General features: G+C 39.1%; 1 protein-coding gene across 3 annotated transcripts; it reads left to right on the top strand.

Annotated features, from left to right (window-relative positions):
- The first annotated feature begins 1,436 nt into the window (after nucleotides 1–1,436).
- Nucleotides 1,437–20,229, top strand: NTMT2 (N-terminal Xaa-Pro-Lys N-methyltransferase 2). Of its 3 annotated transcripts, XM_081489534.1 has the most exons (5): nucleotides 1,940–2,048; nucleotides 4,565–4,617; nucleotides 12,434–12,609; nucleotides 17,428–17,677; nucleotides 18,683–20,053. In XM_081489534.1, the coding sequence occupies exons 2-5, from the start codon at nucleotides 4,605–4,607 to the stop codon at nucleotides 18,952–18,954; spliced, it is 711 nt and encodes a 236-aa protein (XP_081345660.1). In that variant the 5' UTR covers nucleotides 1,940–2,048; nucleotides 4,565–4,604; the 3' UTR covers nucleotides 18,955–20,053. The 3 variants fall into 3 exon arrangements, with proteins under 3 accessions (XP_081345659.1, XP_081345658.1, XP_081345660.1); XM_081489533.1 differs by lacking the exons at nucleotides 1,940–2,048; nucleotides 4,565–4,617 and adding an exon at nucleotides 1,437–1,711 and having other exon boundaries at nucleotides 18,731–20,229; XM_081489532.1 differs by lacking the exons at nucleotides 1,940–2,048; nucleotides 4,565–4,617 and adding an exon at nucleotides 1,437–1,711.
- Nucleotides 20,230–21,785: the final 1,556 nt, after the last annotated feature.

Here is a 21,785-nt window from a genome sequence, read left to right as displayed (position 1 = left end):
GGGAGTTTGATCCCTGGGTCGGGAAGATTCCCTGGAGAAGGAAATGGTAACCCACTCCAGTATTCTTGCCTGGGAAATCCCATGGACAGAGGAACCTGACAGGGCTACTATCTGTGGGGCCACAAAAAAAATCGGACATGACTTATCGGCTAAAAAAACAAACAAACAAACATAATGTGTTCATTTGTATGTGGGTGGGTGGGTGTGTATGTATGTTTTAGGGATGGTGGGCAGTCAGTGGTTGTACACGGTATGGGCCAAAAGAGTATGAGTTCTTATGAATTTTCCTGTTTAGAGTATTGGAGAGTTAAAATGGTAGTTGTCCCTACAGGAAACATATGACATTCAAAAATTGAGAATTTGAGCCAGCTTAATAAAGTGACTATTTCCAAAGGTGTGGTAAGTTAGGTACAGAGAAATTACAAGGAATAGTGCATTACTCGAGAGGTTGAGACAGCTTGGTGTATCACTCTCCTGAGGTCCGAAGCAGCATGAGGAAGGAGCAGTTATCAGAACTGGGAGAGGGTTTTGTATGAGAAGACCCCAGGAGAGAAGCCATGACTTTTCACCTTATGAAGCAATCAGCCAATAGCATCTCAACAGGGAGGGTGCCAGGGGAATAAATCCACTGAATCACTCTCCTCCACCCTCCTGCTGGTACCACCCACTGGCAGAACTCAACCAGAAGCCAGAAGGCAAGACATACACTAATATGGTCAATACAGTCCAGTCTCCAACCACACACAATAATGTCGGAACAGCAGTGAGCAGACCAGGAGGACAGTGAGAAGATACACAATACAGATTTCAAAGGAGTGCATATGAGGAAAATCATATCCTTAATAGGGAAAGATGAAGAAACAGTCTTCCATGAATAGGTATTATTTAGTGAAAGCTAGATGGAAGAGTTTGCTGACAGAAAAAGGTATTTAACATCAGAACAGGCTTTCATATAATTGCATCTCTTGAAGATCCTCAAAAATGGGAAACATGCATCCATCTCTATGAAAAGATTTGGGCAAAACTGTACTGATGAAAGAAGCATGGGTAGCTAAGATGACTTTGAAGAGTCCTTGTAACTTGAGGATTTGGCGTTCCAAGAGGAGGGATGGAAATCAGGGAACTGGATCTCCTGCAAAATATTCACAACTCTTTGAAATGGAAATGAGGTTCTTCCAATTTAGGAATCAAATTAAAGCAAGTATTCAGGGTGTTAGCAGGCTGTGCTCCTGCTTGTTTGAAATGGCAGCTAAAGGAGGGAGGTGTGCTTTTTCCTGGATGAAGCAGGATCTCGCTCAGCCTGTTTTCAACTTTACTTAGCACCTGCTGACCAGGAGTGGTGTCGCCCGAGCAATCAGACACTAGACGTGCCAAGAGTCTGACCTCCCCGTGTCTGCTGCCCCTCCCCCAAGCCCCATGACACCTCTCCTGATATAGATGGACAGGGGTTGGTTTAAAATGACAGTCTCAAGTTCGTGTAGGAAGAGAAAGTTAATTCAAAGAAACTGTCAGGCAAGCTTCCTCTCTCTGTAGGAATAATTATTAGCCCCTTTCACCATGGCCCACCTGGGAGCCCACTTTGCCTTCAGATCCCGCTGGCAGAAGACCGATGATGAACTCTGTCGACATAGCATGTCTTTTATTCTTCACAAAGCCATTTGCAATGACTTCTTTCAGAGCTATCTCTACCTGCTGGAAAATATTCCCCTGGGTAAGTGAGTCAGAGCTCCTAGATAAGGGATAAGAAATGACTGGAGCCACTGTGTGAGGTTGTGGGGCTTTTCCAAAAGGAATTAGAACAAGGACACTTTTCAGATAAAAAGGACCCACAACTGTTTAAATGGGCTTAAATGTTTCAATGGCATTCTTTTATGGAGAGTGCAAAGATCAAGGGCTGCCTGGAAGGTCAAGCCTCTATTTTGGGACTTGCATGCACCTCAGACATGAGTAACTTGCTTCTCTGGGTGTTGGTTGCCTGAATATCAGGCTTGTAGAAATGCATTTCTTGAGTTTGAAAGGACATTTTTAATATTTGCGAAAATTTAGAGGTGAGTAAATTAGGTAACTCAAAGATGAGAGTATTAATACAATAGCATATCAACTAAGAATTAACAAGAATGGCTAAACAATAATAGATCAAGGTTGCTGGGGTGTGCATATATGTGTGCATGTCTGCATGTGTATGCCTGAGCTCACACTCCACATAATGCTTTCTGGCCTTTCTGAGTTACAATAATAGACTGAGAGCTTAAAGGAGCTGATTTTAGTGTGATCTTTGAATGCTAAGAAAAAAACTGGGCAGTAGTCTGTCTCCATTTTAGTTATTTCCTCTAGTTTTCAAGGAATTGGACAATAGGGCAACATAAAGCTTATCTGGTTTGTCTACACTGCTTTTCTCAGCCTGTGTGAAAGTACTTAGTTAAGTGCACTCTTAACAGCCCTGAAGAGGAAATAACTTGTGATTAAAGAGTGAAGTATCCCCTTTGATTTATATTTCCCCCAATGGAAGCAGGAGCAATATGTTTCAGCCCCAGTCTGTTTTCTTAAGGTTGCTGAAAGCCCCATTGTACACTTGATGTGGGCAGGCTTTCCAGATGGGCAAGGAGCTACATAATTCTTTGCATTGCATTCAAGACTATGTTCCCAGCCTACCAAAGTCACTTTCTAAGCCCATTTCTGAGGGGAATCTTTAATTCTAGATATACAAATGGCTTCATCTCACATATATACATACATGTATATATATATTCCTTATACAAATTTCTCATTTATGACTTTATTTGATCCTCATAACCACATGATGAGATAGATAGAGTCAGCATTATTACTATTCTATGCACCTTCTCACTCTTGTCCCCTATCCTATTTTTTCAAAGTGAGCAAAAGAAAATTCAGAGATGATAAGATCAGTCTAGATAGGTCTCACCTAGATACCAAAGCAAGAACCAGGGCTCTTTCTGATAGATCACATTTTGTTGTTCAGTCGCTAAGTTGTTCCCAATTTTTTGTGACCTCATGGACTGCAGCACTTCAGACTCCTCTGTCCTTCACTGTCTCCTGGAGTTTGCTCAGATTCATATCCTTTGTGTTGGTGATGCTATCTAACCATCTCATCCTCTGCCACCCTCTTCTCCCTTTGCTTTCAATCTTTCCTGGTTTCAGGATCTTTTCCAATGAGTCTGTTCTTTGTGTCAGATGTCCAAAGTATTGGAGCTTCAGCTTCAGCAACAGTCCTTGCAATGAATATTCAGGGTTGATTTCCTTTAGGACTGACTGGTTTGATCTCCTTGCAGTCCACGGGACTCCCATGAGTCTACTCCAGTGCCATAATTCAAAAGCGCCAATTTTTCATTGCTCAGCCTGCTTTATGATCCAAACTCTCTGATCTACCCACAAGTAATTCCTTTAGGACATACTGGACATCTCATCTGTATCCAAATGGAAAAATTAGAGCAGTTTATTTGGAAGATGATGATGTTCTGACCACTCCATATATTTTGTCAGACCACTGGAGACACTCTTTGGACGATACCTCAGTAACAGTAGCTTGTTGGCTCATGTTGCATTAGTCTGGCGAAAGATATAAATTCAACAACTTATGAGAGACTTGCTAAGGGGTAGATGACTGCCAAATTTTAAAAATAATTATTAGAGATTAAAACTTCATCTCTGAAAGTAGCTAAAGATGAATTTAAAAGACTCCAATAAATATTTGTTAGAAAAATTAAATGGCCCCTTACTAATAATTAATTGCAGGTTTCCAACATCCTGAGTTCAAATTCTGGCACTGCTACTGATAGAGAAATCACCCCTGCAAGTTGCTAAACTCTGAGCATCATTTTCCTCGAAACGGTGGGGCTGTTGGAGTATTAAATGCAATTATATATGTGAAACTCGTCAATGCTCAGTAAGCAGTAGCATTTCATTTCCTTTCTTAGAATCAGCTCTCTTTTAAAGTCACCACGCAGCCTTCCTTAGAACAGGCATTACCGAAGATAAGCTTAATTTGCTGTATGAGAGTTTTCAGGCTTCAGTGGATATTAACGTTTTCAGCTTGGAAATAAAACTCAGCCAGTGGAAGCACTCCTTCCCCAGCCCCACTGAGGTGTTTTAGAGTTGGCTTCCCCTCCTCTTGATGATTTCAAGACTTCATAGAAATGAAAATAAAGCCCCCCTTTTTTTAAAAGACTGGGGAGCCCTACTGTAGAGTCTGCACAGAGAGTTTGTTGTTTGAAGTAATTATGGGAAGAATGGCGGCTAACCAGACTCTTTGATTCCTTCTTTCCTTCCTTCCTCCCTCCTAATGCCTGCGTTAGGCAGTCAGCCTCACACCAGCTCACTGTGAAGTGACATTTACTCATGGGGACACTTGCTGAAATATCCCTGGCTAACTTCAGTGATTCCTGGAGAAGCAAGAGCATGCATATTCAAAGTCTCCAATGAAACTCTTAGCTATGCCATTGACTATGATAGGTCTTCACAAAGAAATGGAAACATGCTTGTTACTATTCTCAGTGGTGTGCATGTATTAATTATCTGTTAATCCTCTCAACATCCGTATTAGGTGGTGGTGTTATTTTCTCTCTCCTGAACCCGAGGAACTGATGCACAGAGGAAGTAAGTAACTGGCCAACGATCACACGGTGATGAGTGTGGAACAGGATTAGAACCCAGGCCAGTTGAGCTTTTTAACCACAAAATCATGCTGCCTCCCAGTGTAAATGGCAACTTGACTAATGAGGGGAGCACTATAAGTTTTACCAAATTTTTCCAACTGACAGGAATATAAAAAACAGTCCATGAGGAGCACTGGCTTTCTATTGAAGAAATCAGAAAGATGAGTGAGCCAGTGAATGGGTTCATATAATCTAGTTATACCAGCCCAAATTCAGCTAGAGGCCTGGAGTGAATGAATTTGTCATAGGTGGCTGTTTGTGAACGAATGGGAAGTAGAGTAGGAAAACAATTTATGTATATCTCCAGTTTGTATAATAGTGTGGGCCTGTATACAATTCAACTTAGAGATGTACACATAAGCCAACTCGTCAGTAATTCTTCTAGCACTATCCACAGCATATTTTTAAGGACACAGAAGTCAGTGAATATTTATTCATTATATATTGTGCAAGAATCTATTACTCCTGGACATTGTTAAAGGCTTAGTCTAACTTGGCATTTAGAATAATACTTCCATGCAGTTTAGCAAAAGGAGCAAAGGCTTTGCATTTAAATAAGTTTGGGTTAGGACCTGGCTGTGACACTTCTTTTCTCCATAATATTGAGCATGTTACTAAACTTTTCTGATTTTTTTCATTACTTACCTGTAAAATAGTGATTACAGTTTCAGTTTTTGTGAGGATTAAGAGAGATAACACGAAGAGATGACATGAAAGTGCCTTGGCATAATGTCAGGCACATGGGAGGTACCTACTAATGGTTATTAACTCCCCATCACTTACCCCTTTTTAGAAGAATTAGGCTCTGAGGAAGAAATTGAGAACAATGGTCACAACTTTGCTATCACAATTAAAACCTAGAATTAATAAAAACATTCCCTATAAGACACTTGGAACTTTCAAATGAAACTCAGCATACAACCTTTGGCATTTTTTCAAATTGATTTCATCCCCATGGAAGGCATGGCTGCACAACTCACTATGCAGTGATACATTTTCCAAATGTTTACTGTTGCCTTTGCAATACCAATTATGTAAGACCATTTTTCTTTTTAAAGAAATGAAGAGGTGGATAATTTTCCTTTCTTTAGCAGACCTTCCTATACACAGTATTAAATGGGTAAAATATGGATTTTGGATTTAAATAGAACTAAATTTAAATCCCAGTTGTGTTACTCACCAGTGGGCAATTTCTTTAACCTCCTGATGCCCTTTTTTCTTCTGCGGATAGTCACATCTATCTTAAATATTCAGTTAGATATAAATGCTAACAAATATAGTACATATATATATGTTTGATCAGTGATGATTACTATTTTTTATTATTTGGGTTTGCCTAATAAGGAAAATCAATATATCCTCCTATAGTTTTTCATTAACTACAAAAAGTGTGACCTATGTGTGATTATGTTGTGTGTGTGTGCATGTGCTCAGTCGTGTCATACTCTTTGCAACTCCATGGACTGCAGCCCACCAGGATCCTTTGTCCATGGAATTCTCCAGGCAAGAATACTGGAGTGGGTTGGCTATTCCCTATATCCATTCACTACTTTGTTGAACCTGTTATCCAAAGAATGAAAAACTAGACAATATTCATGTATTCAGTGAACACTCAAAGGAGGCCTGCTATGGGTGAGCATGATGGTAAGTCCTGGGGTTATAAGGAAAATAAGATAGAGCTTTATCCTCAGAGTTTAATGTAGGAGAGAGACCCGCACAAGTAATTTTCATGGAATGTGGGGACAGGGACAGGCATCGCTACAGGATGCTGCAGAGGGAGGTACAGAGGAGGCTTGGTGACTGCTGGATCAGCTTCTGACTCTTCCAATGCAAAATCTCACCTTGAAAAATCTGTCCCCAGTATCTTTGTATTCTGATCTTTTCACATTCAACAGCAGGTTAGGTAGAACACTCAAGTAGGAATTAGAGAGGAAGACATTTGGCCAAGTGGGCAGGGGATATGATGTGCAGCAGGAACTTGTATACATCCTTGCTAGAGTGGGGAAAGTGTATTTTCCCTCCCTCCTCACCTTACTTGTGTTGAAGGTTGAAAAGAATTTGTGTGCTCAGGTGTGTCTGACTCTTTGTGACCCTATGGACTATAGCCCGCCAGGTTCCTCTGTCCATGGGATTTCCTGGGCAAGAATGCTGGAGCAGGTTGCCATTTCCTCCTCCAGGGGATCTTCCTGACCCAGGGATTGAATCTGTGCCTCATGTGTCTCCTGTATTCGTAGGTGAAATCTTTTCCACTGAGCCACCTGGGAAGCCCTGAAATAGCCCTCAGTCAAAAAGGAAAAAGCCCACTACAACTTTCAGGGTTGAGAGTGCATTATTTTACAGGTAGGAACCCCAGACTCCTAAAGCATTCAGGGAAGAAATAAAACCTAGAGGGACTCTCAGGGTAATTCTAAGACTTGTTAATGATGACTTTCTAGCATTTTGGCACACACAGACCTTTGGATTCTACCAGGAACACTGGTAAAATTCCACTTCCTCCTACCCTTTCTTGTGGATAAGAAAACAGATATGACTTTGGTGTTTTTTAGATTCCACATATAAGTGAGATCATACATTATTTATCTTTCTCTGTCTGATTTATATCATTTAGTGTAATGCCCTTGAGGTCCATCTATGTTGTCACAAATGGCAGAATTTTCTTCCTTTTATGGCTGAGTAATATTCTATTGTGCTTAGACACATTTTCTTTCCTTCTTCCCTTCCTTTCTTAAATTTTTACTCTCACTTCTTTAATGGCTAAATTGAGAAGTGACCACCTACCAATCTCTTTTATGGAAGACCTTATACTTCCTAAAGTCATCTCCTGGTTGGGCTTTCTTTTCTCTTATAAATAAAAGACTAACTTGATCTAGTATTCTATCTTAAATCATTTCAAACTTACTGTTTAAATTTAGCCTACATATCCTCTGAAACTCCCAGGTCAATTTCCAGTTGACAAACAGGTCTAATATCTAGAATAAAGTCTAAAATAGTTACATCCAACTCTACTAAGAAAACAAACAAAAAAAGGAAAATAGAGAAGGTACTCAGCAAGCATAAACACTATGCTCTCAACAAATTTTTCTTAGAGAGTTCACAAGATCTTTGTTCTTCTTCAGGGCAAATTCACATGTACTTTATTTTTCTTTCTGTAACATTGAAAATTCCTTGAAAGTTCAGCTTATAATGTAGGTGAAAAAATAAGCACGATGTTATATCAAGAGCGAATAGTGTCTAGTCTCTGGTTTAGACTACACCAAGTGTCACAAAAACATTGCAATCCCATAAGAATAAGCCACTAGATGTATTTCTATAATAAAAAGGCATAGGCTGATGTCTGATTACCTTATCAATCAACTGGCACCATTGCAGGAGCTATCAGGAGGGGAGTACCTGGGGCTGGACATTACACCTCATATATCTTTTTAGTGAAATGTTCCTGTCAATTAGGTGACAAGCCCATAACCATAAAAACTTGCCTATTGAGTCCGACCCCTGCTGAGCTTGGCATTCACTTGTGGTCTAAACGTTGCTGGCATAATGGACCATTCCCATTTCCAGATTAATGGTTTTAATAAACTCCACCAACTAGTTGACTTAAGCAGGTGATGATGAGAGTGGTTGTTTTGCTGCTTTGGTTAGATCAACAAGAGAGCACTGGGCTGTGGCTTGCCCCAGAAGCATTCATCTCTGGGAAGACTTTGTGAGCTGTGATTTCTTAACCTGATTTTCTGAGACATCCAGACGAATTTGGAACAGTCGTGTTTTTTTGGCATGGTGATGCTTAATTTTTGCTGTCCCTGTTGAATTTATAAGCATTCATTGGGCTACCTGTTGACATAACACTTTACTGAGTGCTGGGGAAGGGGGACTGGTGTCGGTTCCCAATGATTTTGAACATGAGGGCATTCCTTTTAAAGTTATATTTTCTCAATCAGTTGCTCACTTGTATATAAAATGGCAAAAAATCTGTATATTTATTAATAGTTTTAAAAGGCTTATATTTTTAAAATGACAATCTATCGTTCAGTTCAGTTCAGTTCAGTTGCTCAGTCGTGTTTGACTCTTTGTGACCCCACGGACGGCAGCACGCCAGGCCTCCCTGTCCATCACCAACTACTGAAGTTTACCCAAACTCATGTCCATTCAGTCGGTGATGCCATCCAACTATCTCATCCTCTGTCGTCCCCTTCTCCTCCTGCCTTCAATCTTTCCCAGCATCAGGGTCTTTTCAAATGAGTCAGCTCTTCATATCAGGTGGCCAAAGTATTGGAGTTTCAGCTTCAGCATCAGTCCTTCCAATGAACACCCAGGACTGATCTCCTCTAGTATGGACTGGTTGGATCTCCTTGCAGTCCAAGGGACTCTCAAGAGTCTTCTCCAACACCACAGTTCAAAAGCATCAATTCTTCAGCGTTCAACTTTCTTTATAGTCCAACTCTCACATCCATACATGACTACTGGACTATTTATAATAGTTTTAAAAGGTTTGTATTTTTTAAATGACAATCTATTGTATTAATTAATATATACAGGAAATATAGTATATAATATAGTTAGTCTCTAGAAAATAACATACATGGGTTCTGATTCCTATATTCCTTTTAGCAAATTCATGATCACTCAAGGGTCCAAATATTGGCCTCAGCATCTTCAAGCTAGGAAATAATGATGTAACTCCACAGAGGAAATATACTACAATGGATAAAAAGTAGGGTTTATTGGATTTTTAACTTTTAGAATCAAAATTTGTAACTATGTAACCGTTGTTCAATTCAGAGCCATGTGGTGCATTAATCCAACGTCACAATCTTCGTGTTACCTGAAGAAAAATGTTCCTAGTAAAGTTTAAACAGATTCTCTTTCCTTATAATCCTTCTGTGTACAATTATGTCATATTTTGGTTTGCTTCTTATCCTGATTGTAACATTTTTTTATACGGTTGTATGTTTTACTTGGAGCATCCAACTGTCGTTTATTTTTGTTGAGGTTAAAAATACGTCTTCCTAAGGATATTACTCATGTCTTCTCGCTTTTTCCCTACTATCTATTGCCCAGAATCCAGTTCATTTTATTTCCTGAAGATATTTTTTGAAGCCAATGCTTTCTGTTGTAGTATAAACTCATTTCTTTCTAGATCTAATAATATCTACCATTTTGGGATTTATTTTCATTGGATTCCTGTGTTAATTTTGTTGTCTTTCATGATATATCGCCTCAATTTTAACCCTTGCTGAGCTGGAATATAGATTTGAGAAACTTCTGAGGAATGAATATGGGAGGTAAACATTCTCTCACCATTTGAATAGTAACATATTTTAGCTTCAAAATAAATTTCCCTTAAAATATTGATGACACTGTTTTTCGGTGTTTCTGATGAGATCTGTGTTATAAGCCTGAGTCTACCCCTTTGAATATACGGCTGCCAGGTAAAATATGAGGTCAGTTAAATTTGAATTTAAGATAATCAACAAATAATTTTTTAGTAAAAGTATGTCCCATGCAATGTGTGATATTTTGAGCATATTTATACTAATAAATTATCCATTGATTATCTAAAATTCAAAAGTAGTTGCATTTCTTGTATTTTAATTTGCCAAATCTGGCAATCCTACTTGAAAGTCAGAAAACTTTTTCCCTATAAATAACTTAATAATCTTCTCATTACTCTTGGTGTTTTGAAATTTCCTAAAGATATGTATAAATGTGACTTTTATTTAATTATTTTTAATAAAAATGTTATAAATAAAAAATTATTTTTATTTAAATAAAAAATATTTAAGTATTTTTAAATTAACTTATTTTAATTGGAGGATAATTACTTTACAATACTGTGGTGGTTTTTGCCATACAGTGGCATGAATCAGCCAGGTTTTTAAAATCCATATTGCTTAGTACTTTTGGACCTTACAATCTCTTTCAGCTTTGAGAAATTTTATCTATTTTTTCTGTAATAATTTTCTTCCCTTCATTTTCTGTTTTTGAGAATCTTAATTAGCTTGATGTTGGGTCTTCTGAATTAAATCTTTATAGCTTTAATATTTTCACTTCTGTTTTCTGAATCTACCTTTTCCTTTATGTCCTGATTTGTTTACTCAATGTTAACTCCAAATGTTTACTCAACATTAACTCCAAAGTTTTTGGTAATCAAAATTTTAATTTCTAAGAATTCTTTATTATGTTTTACATTGTCATTTTCTTGACATCTTATCTTCAATTTATGGATGCACCTGTTCTCATATCTCCTCATGGATGTAAATTTTTGCTTGGTTTTGGTTTAAATTCTCATTAATTTCCTGGATTATTTCTATTTCTTTCGGAGTCAGTTTTGATTGTTTATCTCTCTTTTGTTTTTCAGAAATTCACCCTCATGTATTTGGAAGTCATTTTTTATCCATAGTTAGGGATGAAGGACAAGATAAATGATTTTAGGTAGTGGAGAAGATTTCCTCTGTTATATACTTCTCCACTGAATAGAAAGGATGACAAGAAGCTCTACATATGCCAGTTGACCTTACCAGACTCTGATGAATGTAAGCAGATGAGGTACCTGGAACCTTCTACATGCCAGAATTACTATTCTAGGATCCCAACACTAATGGGTCTGGTTCTCCTTTTTTTCTTCTTGTAGAGAAGAGACATATTTACCCCCCTTAGATTATAGCTGTGCTGCTTGTCACTTATGGGAGGGAGTGCATTGGTCACCTCTCAACTGGCCTACAGGCAGATTTTAAATTAACTTTTACTTCCTTTGCAGATGTCCTGAGCTGTAAATTCTATAGTTTTTTTCCATCTGTTTTTTGTCTTCCAGAAATTTTTTGAAATCATGAATTCATTGGTGGTCGCTCCTCATTTTCTTCACTGTTACAGATTGAGTTTATTAAAACAATTCATGGGGAGTATTAGGAATGAGAGGAGACAAATGGATGGATTCAGTTTATAATCTTGAACAAGAAGTTCCTCCCTTTCACCTCACTTTCTATCATTTCCTTCTGAATGTTCTCTAATGAAAATATTTTATATCTGCAAGGATGCATTTTAATTTACAAATCACATTTAAGTGCACACTCATTTACCCTTCAGAAGCGGGAACACATGTTTTTATAAAAATAAATGTTTAAAAATAATACCTCACTTCTTTTCTGAAATAATGACATAGTATATGTGAATGTGCCTAGTATAATACCTTGTACAAAATAGTTGCTCAAAAAATATTATATTTTTTAGTATTTTATTTTCAGAACTTAAGGCTCAAGCAGTTTCTGTCATGTTGGTAACAAAGAGATATATGGGTATGAATTGCTTGAAAAAGAAATGAAAAAAATACCTATCCCTAATCTACCTTGTGGTTAGAAGTAAGGATTAGTGATCAAATTTCCAGAAAATATTTTAAGGTCAAAGATAAAACTTACTGTGAAACTTGTGAAATTATTTATTCTACTGTAGCAAACACTGTTGAATATTTTTAAACACAGTGACAAGCTATTTTTAAAATTAAACTCTAGGTTTATTAAATCATGAAAATGCCACATGACTGTGATTTATACATGAGACACCTGAAGATCATAGGGGTTGAGAAGTTTACCCAAGGTTACATAGCAAGTAAATAAGTGAGCTAGAGATCAAACCCAGATCTTCTGACATCAAACGAATACCCTTTCCTCCATACCACAGATTTTCAGGCTTCTAAGAGGAAATTTGATGCATGATAAGAATGAACTTGTTCTGTCACTTAAATATTAATAATGTTTTATTTTCAGTGAAATTGTATGCTTTAACAAGTCAAGTCATCAATGGTGAGATGCAGTTCTATGCCAGAGCTAAACTCTTCTATCAAGAAGTACCAGCTACAGAAGAGGGTATGATGGGAAATTTCATTGAACTGTCCAACCCGGATATCCAGGCCTCTCGGAAATTTCTCAGGAAATTTGTTGGGGTGAGTATCCAACTGTAGTTTGATTAGGAAGCAAAGTTCTTGCAAACAATGAGCTCACATGCTTCTGTGTTGTCACTTCAGTCATATGAAAGTCAAATGGGTGATCCACAAGTTTAGTGTGAAAGCCTGTTTTAAGAGGTTCAAAAAGGATGGGTCACATTAAATGACTGGTTTATCCTAGTTGGCATTTCACCCTCCTAGCACCAGCTTATTTCTTATGCTTCAGGGGAAGGTGAACTAGCAGTGTTAATATTGCAAGTAGTGGATTAAGAAGACTTCTCTTTCAGATCCCATAGATAAGCAGTTGACTCTCAGATGACTGATGAGAGATCATGCCATTTGGGATCTTGGGGTGATTTGCTGAGTCCCTGTAATAAAAAGTCAATGTTGTAAGGAAATGCAGGCTTATGTTCAGTTTAAAAATGGTAAGTATAGTGGAATATTTTTATATTGTTTTATACACAGTTGAGACATTGCCTAGAAAAAATGTGATCCCTTTATAGACTTGGTGTTGGGTAAAACTCCACTTCCTTACTTTCAGGCCATATGGAGATGGGTCATATACTTTAGGGGCCAGAATCTTGGGCTCCAGAGTCATTATGGTTCTTCTTACTGTATAAGCCACCTTGAATTCTCTTAAACCTCAATTTTCTTACCGGTGTCTAGAGCACAACCACAGAATCTATCTTGTAGGATAATGTGAAGTTCAAATGAGTTAATATGTCAAATGTTTACTTTAGTGCACATAATTATTATGCAATATAGCTCATTTATTGCTACTACTAATAACAAGCTTTCATATAATTCAGTCATTGTATTTTATGGAGCTTCATTTAGTTGGTGGCTCAGATGGTAAAGCATCTGCCCGCAATGCGGGAGACCCAGGTTCGATCTCTGGGTCAGGAAGATCCCCTGGAGAAGGAAATGGCAACCCACTCCAGTACTCTTGCCTGGAAAATTCCATGGATGGAGGAGCCTAGTAGGCTACAGTCCACGGGGTTGCAAAGAGTCGGACAAGAGTGACTTCACTTTCACTTTTTCATTTAGTTTTTAGAACAGACAACCTACACAATAAAGCTGTTGTTGGTTCTACTGAGAACAAAGTCCTTACTAGCAAACAGGTTTTGTTCCAATTCACTATGAAGTTATTCATCTGAAATTTGGACTCCATTTGATTTTGATGAAAGAACCATTAAGAGTATTACAAATGTTTGGGATTAGGTTGTCAACCTATTTAGAAGCATAACATTAACAGTTTCCCTAGTGTTGAGGTGAGGTTCACTTTATATCCAACTTTCTCTGAAGCACCCTTTGCCTGAGTACAGAAAAGTAGGACCAGGATGGAGCACTCATTAGGGCAAAGTGTCTGGACATCAGCTGTGGCCATAAAGGACTAGGAAACTAGGCATGATGGCTGGGGTTATTTATAGATCAAGTTAACCTGGAATATTTTAAAATCAGTGTTACTGACTGACTGACTTCAGTGAGCACTTTATCTGAGATAGTCACTCTGATGAGCACTTTAGAAGCACTGTCTTATTTGTTCTTCACAATAATTTTGGGAGGTAAGTACTATTATTATTTCTTATTTTCATGGTTGGGGAAATTGAGGCTTATAGAGATTAAGTACGTTTTCAAGATTACACAGTTGATAAGAGACAGAGCTGGGACTCATGCCCGGCAAGGTCTGTCTGATACCAAATTCCCAGCTCTTATTCATGACAGATTTTTTCCATTTGTCTCATGAAGCAGAAAAATCCCTGCTCTGTGTGTGTGTGTGTGTACCACAGACCTCAACTCTCCCCCAATCTGGCCAAGAGCAATCGCTCCTGCTCGCCTCAAGGTGAGGCTGACTTTGATCCCAGTGCATTTCAGAAGCTTAGTTAGTAATCCAGCTGTCTTGTCACTCCATGTGGAATGCCAAACTGACCACAGGGATGCTGGTCAGACAGAGCCCATACACAGGTCCACGGACCTGGGAAAGGAAGCAGCCTTCTGCTGGCATATTTATGTTGGAAATGAGCAGTCTGCTCTTTTCAAACAAATATAAGGAGCCCTTCTTAGTAGACAAGGCTCATTGTGAAGCTGTGACCTCAAAGTACAAACATAGTCTTTTTAAAGAAATGATATTTTGGTACTTTGACCTTAATAATATGCTAAATTAGTATCCAGGTCAAGATACAAGGAGTTAGGGAATATGAGTATCTGACATGATTTATCCTTGTGTCAACTGGGAAAAGGCAGATTGTTTAATTTAAAGTTTTGCTTTCCTTTCAACCCTTAGTGACCTGGGACAGTGGGAAAACACTTTTAAACTTGTTGCAAATGTGCTTACTTTAGCGAATAAACAAATGATACCAAGATGATATCAGTGGCATAGCTGATACCATTCCTTACTTTTAGCTTTTTGAAGGGAAAGTAGAAATTTTTAAAAAGTAATTGGTATTTGATGGTATTTATCTCTTGATATTTCTCAGAGATAGGATGACTGAAAAATTGAGGGCTAACTGTATTTCATGGTTTTTATACAGTGGTATTTAACACTTTATTTTCAAACTCCAACGGAAAGAAGGTAAAATAATATTCTTTGAAACAAAACACATAGGCAGAATCAAAATGAAAATGAAATTTCTAAGAGTATTTTACTATTTTATATGAATCCATAAATGTGAAGATAGTATAATAAAAGTAAAGTTTTGAAATCACACATTTATGTGGTTTTGGTCACATTCATGGAGGAGCATCAAATTTCAATCCGAGTACGGTAATAAGCAGCCATAGTGTCCAAGAGAGTAGAGATGTTGTCCCAGAGGTCAGTCTTTAAATGTCTCTTCTCAGAGGCACGCATGAGAATGAAAGAAAGAGGAAAAAACCTGGTGCCGGGATATGCAAGGCTGTGCCAACCATGTGGAATGCCATGGAATAAAGACAACTAGGCAGTAGTGGTGAGGGGCAAAGGTGAACAAGATTTGAGTAAAAGGCATCTTTTGTATTTTTATATAACAGTTTTTGTATATTTGTATATTTGTGTATGTGTGTGTGCTCAGTCACCTCAGTTGTGTCTGACTCTTTGCGACACATTGGACTGTAGCCTGCCAGGCTCCTCTGTCCATAGGGATTCTCCAGGCAAGAATACTGGAGTGGTTTGCCATGCCCTTCTGCAGGGGATCTTCCCGACTCAGGGATTGAACCCAGGTCTCTTATGTCTCTTGCACTGGCAGGAGGGTTCTTTACCACTAGCACCCCCTGAGAAGCCCAATTGTTTTGTATATAACTGTTGTTTCAAGGATAGCTACAGTCAAATATCATACATACATAAACACACACACACACACATATATATATATATATACACATATATACACGTTTATTTCATAGATATATACTGGGTGTGTGTGTGTGTGTGTATATATATATATGTATAATACTTTATAGAAGCAAGTTTGAGAAGGTTTTCATTGGCTGATTTCCTCCTATCTCGACTAACTATTCATCTTTCACTGTCAGTTAGTTTAATTCAGAATTTTACTTTTAAAAAGTTTAAGGGCTTTTTGTCCAATAAGTCATGTGGTTTCTGATAGAAAAGCAGAAACAATTTTTAGCATGAAAAGAGACAGGGGAACTGTGCTGCAACTACTTCTTATCCTCATGAATGTGCTATATGCCATTGAGGCTGAGTTTGAAGTGAAATCCTGGCCTAAGAATGGAGCAGATTGCATTTCCTCAGCTCAGGTCCTAAAAATTATCTTCCACACAAGAATAGTAGATAATTCAGAGCCTCCAAAATCAGTTTTGAAAAAAATAAAATTTTAATCATCCATCCCAGTATTAATTGAAATGTGTTCATTGAATGAATTTGAAAAGCAATTTTAAAACTCTGAAAGATTCTCACTGCTTTGCTCTCTCTTTTTCTACAAGGCAGTAAGCTACAGTGCAGGTCCACTTGCTATGGGTTTGACCCAAATTAGCAATTAACAAAGTTCTACTTTCATAGGACTTTAAATGGCCCACTTCTTATAAAACATTACCTAGTTCTCAAACCTAAGACATTTTCTAAAATCTTATTTTTTAATTCTTGGAAAGATCTATGTTTGGATAAAATAAAGAAGGCAAAAACTAGACATGTTTGGATATGTTTTGAAAAAAGTCATTGAATGTTTTATAACTTGATTCTGGCAGTGGGTGCGTGCATTCTAAAGTTGCCTCAGTCGTGTCCGACTCTGTGCTATCGTATGGATTATAGCCTGCCAGGCTCCTCTGTCCAAGGGATTCTCCAGGCAAGAACACTGGAGTGTGTTGCCATGCCCTCCTTCAGGGGATTTTCCCATCCCAGGGATTGAACCCATGTCTCTTATGTCTCCTGCATTGGCAGGAGGGCTCTTTATCACTAGTGCCACCTCAGAAGTCCATGGTAGTGGGTACATACCTGTATACATTTGTCCAAACTCCTTGAATGGTACATTTAAAACAGTACATTAAATTATATATGTGTGTGTGTGTGTGTTAGTTGCTATGTCGTGTCTGACTCTTTGCGACCCCATGGACTGTAGCCTGCCAGGCTCCCCTGTCCATGGCATTCTCCAGGCAAGAATACTGGAGTGGATTGCCTTTTCCTTCTCCAGGGGATCTTCCTGATGTAGGGATCAAACCGAGGTCTCTTGCATTGTAGGCAGATCTTGACTGTCTGAGCCACCAAGGAAACCCACATTTAATTATATGAACTTAACATAAATGAAGTTTACTTAAAGAGATGACTGAATGTCAAGACTCAGGGTGAGTGTCTGTCATTGGACTGTTCCACAAGGTACCTTTCTGCAGGGGCCCAGGAGAGCTGGGACAGACTGTGCCTTGGACTGTGGCTCCGGGATAGGAAGAGTCAGCAAGCATGTCTTGTTGCCAGTTTTCAACACCGTGGAACTGGTGGACATGATGGAATCGTTCCTCCTCGAAGCACAGAACTACCTCCAGGTCAAAGGGGACAGGGTAGAAAGCTACCACTGCTACAGCCTGCAGGAATTCACACCCTCACTGGGGAGATATGATGTCATCTGGATTCAGTGGGTCATTGGTTAGTCCTGCATGGCATTGCATCTTCCCTTCTCCCTGCTAACTGGAGGACTTGGCAGAGCAAGGACACAAAGGGATATTTGGCTCTAGCTGCACTTAGAACAGTTAGCTAATCTAACATATGATGGGAACTCCCCCAAAGCTCTGGTCCTCTGGATTCTGCTCCTAACATCCACTGAACAAGGCTGACAGTTCCCATTCTTAGGATGCAGTGTCTTTGTGCCAACCTAAATCCTAGAAGAAAACTGAATATTTGAAAAACTTTAAAAAGTGTATCCCCATTATTGACAAACCTTGGCCTTCTTTGATTTAAATTCCCAGGAAATGAGATAACAGTGAATTAGATTTCGGTCTGAGTGTGTGTGTATGTGTATGTGTGTGTGTGTGTGTGTAAGACACAGAGGAATGATGGGAGAGTTGTGCTGTTCAGCAGACATGGAGTGAATCCAAGGGATGAGGAGTGGTTTATTTTGTGCCTGGGAGGTAGATAGACTAGGTTGGTATAATAGCTGTTTTACAGAGCATGCACTGCTCCTGCTGCTACATCGCTTCAGTCATGTCTGACTCTGTGCAACCCCATAGACGGCAGCCCACCAGGCTCCCCCGTCCCTGGGATTCTCCAGGCAAGAACACTGGAGTGGGTTGCCATTTCCTTCTCCAGTGCATGAAACTGAAAAGTGAAAGGGAAGTCTCACAGTCATGTCCGACTCTTCGCGACCCCATGGACTGGAGCCTACCAGGCTCCTCTGTCCATGGGATTTTCCAGGCAAGAGTACTGGAGTGGGGTGCCATTGCCTTCTGATTCCCCTCAAAGAGGATACCTGTCCTCTTACCTAAATTCTCAAAGCCTCCCGCAACAAACCAATTCAGGCTATGAAATAATTCATTAATGAGTGAACAAACGAGCTCCTGATTTGTAGCCTTGTGGCCGTCAGTCTTTCCTACTCACCTCCTTCCCCACCCACCCTTTCATCCTGTTCCCCCATTTACCTGGCCTCACCTGTAGGGTACCTGACTGATAAAGACCTTCTTGCATTTCTTTCCCGGTGCCGAGATGGCCTGAAGGAAAACGGCATCATCATCCTGAAGGACAATGTGGCCCGGGAGGGCTGCATCTTCGATCTCTCTGACAGCAGCGTGACTCGGGACATGGACATCCTCCAGACCCTCATTAGGAAGAGTGGGCTGGTGGTGCTGGGCCAGCAGAAGCAGGACGGCTTTCCAGAGCAGTGTGTCCCGGTGTGGATGTTTGCGCTGCACAGCGATGGAAGCTCCTGACTAGCTGCGGGAGTTAGCGATTGCACGGCACAGTGGTGCTTTGGGAAGAGTGGCTCTCCTCTGATCCACAAGTTACACCCCTTGTGATCCATGGAGGAATGAACAGAAGGGAAGCAATGTATGTTTCAAAATGGTTGATGTCATGTTTCCACTAATTATGCAAGTACATGCACACACGCTGTGACTTTTCAAGAGATAAATGGAATGTGACATCTGGAAAAACATCTAAACTGTACCAGTGTACCCATAAAAACAGGAAAGGGAGCAACATTCACAAACTATAAACTGCGTTGGTCTCTGAAGATTTGCATTAAAGAGTAGTTTAGGGCGGGTGGGATAAAGTCTAGAACACCTTTCTCTGCCCTCATGCTAGATACTTTATACTTCCTTCCTCTTTGGGAATATTACTTCTCTTAGACAAAAATATCCCCCTAATTAAGAAAGCACCAGTCAAAATAACCTTGTAAAACAATTCCATTACTTAATTTTGTCTTTAGCAGAAAAAAAGAATATGGTTTCACTTTCTATTTTGGGTCAGTTTCGCTGCCCGGTGATGTAATATGGATGTAATTTCATAACAGAAGTCTGCATTTCAGTGATGGGGAAGTGTCTCCTTTCAGGAGAAAATGTTTTACCCTTGAAATTTCAGCTGTGAACATGTAAGTGAATGTCATTGATAATCTAATTTTAGCCACTGGCTTCTAACACAACTTGCTTCATTGCAGTTGCTCCTGTTTCCTTGATTGATAAGAATGTACACTGGAAAGAGATAGGAAATGGTAAACCTGAAAACTGAACTAACTGCATTAGTTTAATTAAAAATATATAAAATCTTTCAAAAACAAAAATGCAATTTAATTTCTATTAGCAGAATGTTTAAATATAACTTCTATTTTACTTAAAATGCTCCAAAGTCTTCATGTGAAGGATTTTTTGTGTGTTTTGATGTATTATATATTGAGTCTTCTACGAAATACAATCTGTTTAAGTAAAGAAAGTCTGTTAAATGCATATGCTATCACCCTAAAATCATGTTTATAAGTCATAGCTCTAAATTAGGAGGAAAATAATTATTATAAAACACTATGTTGATAAAGCATGACTTAGTAGTTTGATTTTATGACCTGGAAAATTATGTCACTCTGCCACTGGCACCTTCCAGCTGCAGTATGTTATTCATAACATTTTAGGGTAATGTAACATAATGTGAGTTAAAACCATTGCTGGAGAAACCAGAGACCAAAATTAAATAAAATGGTGAATCATTACCAAACAGAATTACTATGACAAAACAAGGATTCTCATGTTTTCATCCTCTATATATTGGAAAAAATTAACTAAATCTTCCTTTTCAGCCCATCCTAGGAATTTTCTGCTTCTTTTACACTTATCACCCTTATTCTCTTACTTCTTGACTTTCTGCTTTGCAAGTACTCACATGCTGATTGACACAGTTGTCCATTCCTCAGCACCCCGGTTCCTGAGCTCAAGGAGGAAATAACATAATTGTCCCATTAATATGGATACATAATCTTTAACTCAGTTGAATCTTTGGAATAGATCAGCAGTCCCTTTTCTCTTCCTATGTCATTTTCTGCTCTTCTTAGAAAACTTCCAGATCTTTATTGTGCCACAAAAATTCCAACTCCATATCTATTTGTACTTAATTGATATAGCAGAATTTAGGAAGTAAATTATACCAATATCTCCTCTCTATAACAAGTTAATAACTAGTACAAGGTAAAGGGAAGAGTGGGCTTTGCTGGAGCCTCGCAGTCAAGAATCTTCCTGCCAATGCAGGAGACATAGGTTTGGTCCCTGGATCTGGAAGATCCCCTGGAGAAGGAAAAGGCAATTCACTCCAGTATTCTTGCCTGGAGAATCCCATGGACAGAGGAGCCTGGCAGGCTACATAGTCCATGAGGTCTCAAAGAGTCGGATATAACTGAAGTGACTGAGCACACATGGATGCATGGACTGTAGTCCACCAGGCTCCTCTGTCCATGGAATTCTCCAGGCAAGAATACTGGCGTGGGTTGCCATGCCCTCCTCCAGGGGATCTTCCTGACCCAGGGATTGAACACTCATCTCTTATGTCTCCTGCATTGGCTGGTGAGTTCTTTACTGCTAACGCCACCTGGGAAGCCCGGTCTATAGTCCATGGAGTTGCAAAAGGGTCAGGCATGATTTAGCAACTAAAGGGAAGAGTAGCTTGAGAGGTGAGGCCATCAGAGTCAGAGCATGCTGCCTGATAGTTCATGTGAAGGTTAGGATGTGTTTAAAGAACAATGAAAAGATCTGAGGTTACAAGGAAGGGGCTGAATTTTCTGGTCTTCTGAGTAGAGTCAAGGATGCTATAGAAGGAAAACATTTGGAGTGAGACCTACTCCAGCCGTCTTTAACAAGACAAACATATTTCTGATGTTTATCAATACATCTGTGTTATATGGTAAGTGACAGTCTACATTAGTTCATAGTCCAAGTGCCCCCAAATCATTTGGGCAGTTTTTATAAAATAGAGATTCCCAGGCCCTGTCCCCATGAGAATCTGATTCTGTGAAATGGGATCAAATAACTTGTATTTTTTAAGATCTCAAACTGATTCTGATCATTACTTTTGAGGATACTGATAAAAGAGTTGTGGAGCTGGGCTCTTCAGAGTCAAAGGAAGATAAGACAGGGCAGGCAAGACGCAGGCCAGGTTCAGGGAAGTAGCTGGATGGTGAAATCCATTCTCCACACCGATGCTAGCTTTCTAAAACCTAAACTGACCATGTTATGTATAAACTTTCAATGACTCCCCATCACTGATAGGATGAATTCCCATCACC

The sequence above is a fragment of the Giraffa tippelskirchi genome, chromosome 5 (genome assembly GCF_054371585.1).
Source record: "Giraffa tippelskirchi isolate mGirTip1 chromosome 5, T2T-mGirTip1v1.2.pri, whole genome shotgun sequence".
In the NCBI taxonomy this organism is placed as follows: Eukaryota; Metazoa; Chordata; class Mammalia; order Artiodactyla; family Giraffidae; genus Giraffa; species Giraffa tippelskirchi.
Note: the sequence above shows the minus strand (reverse complement) of the source record. Positions and strands in the feature narration are given on the sequence as shown.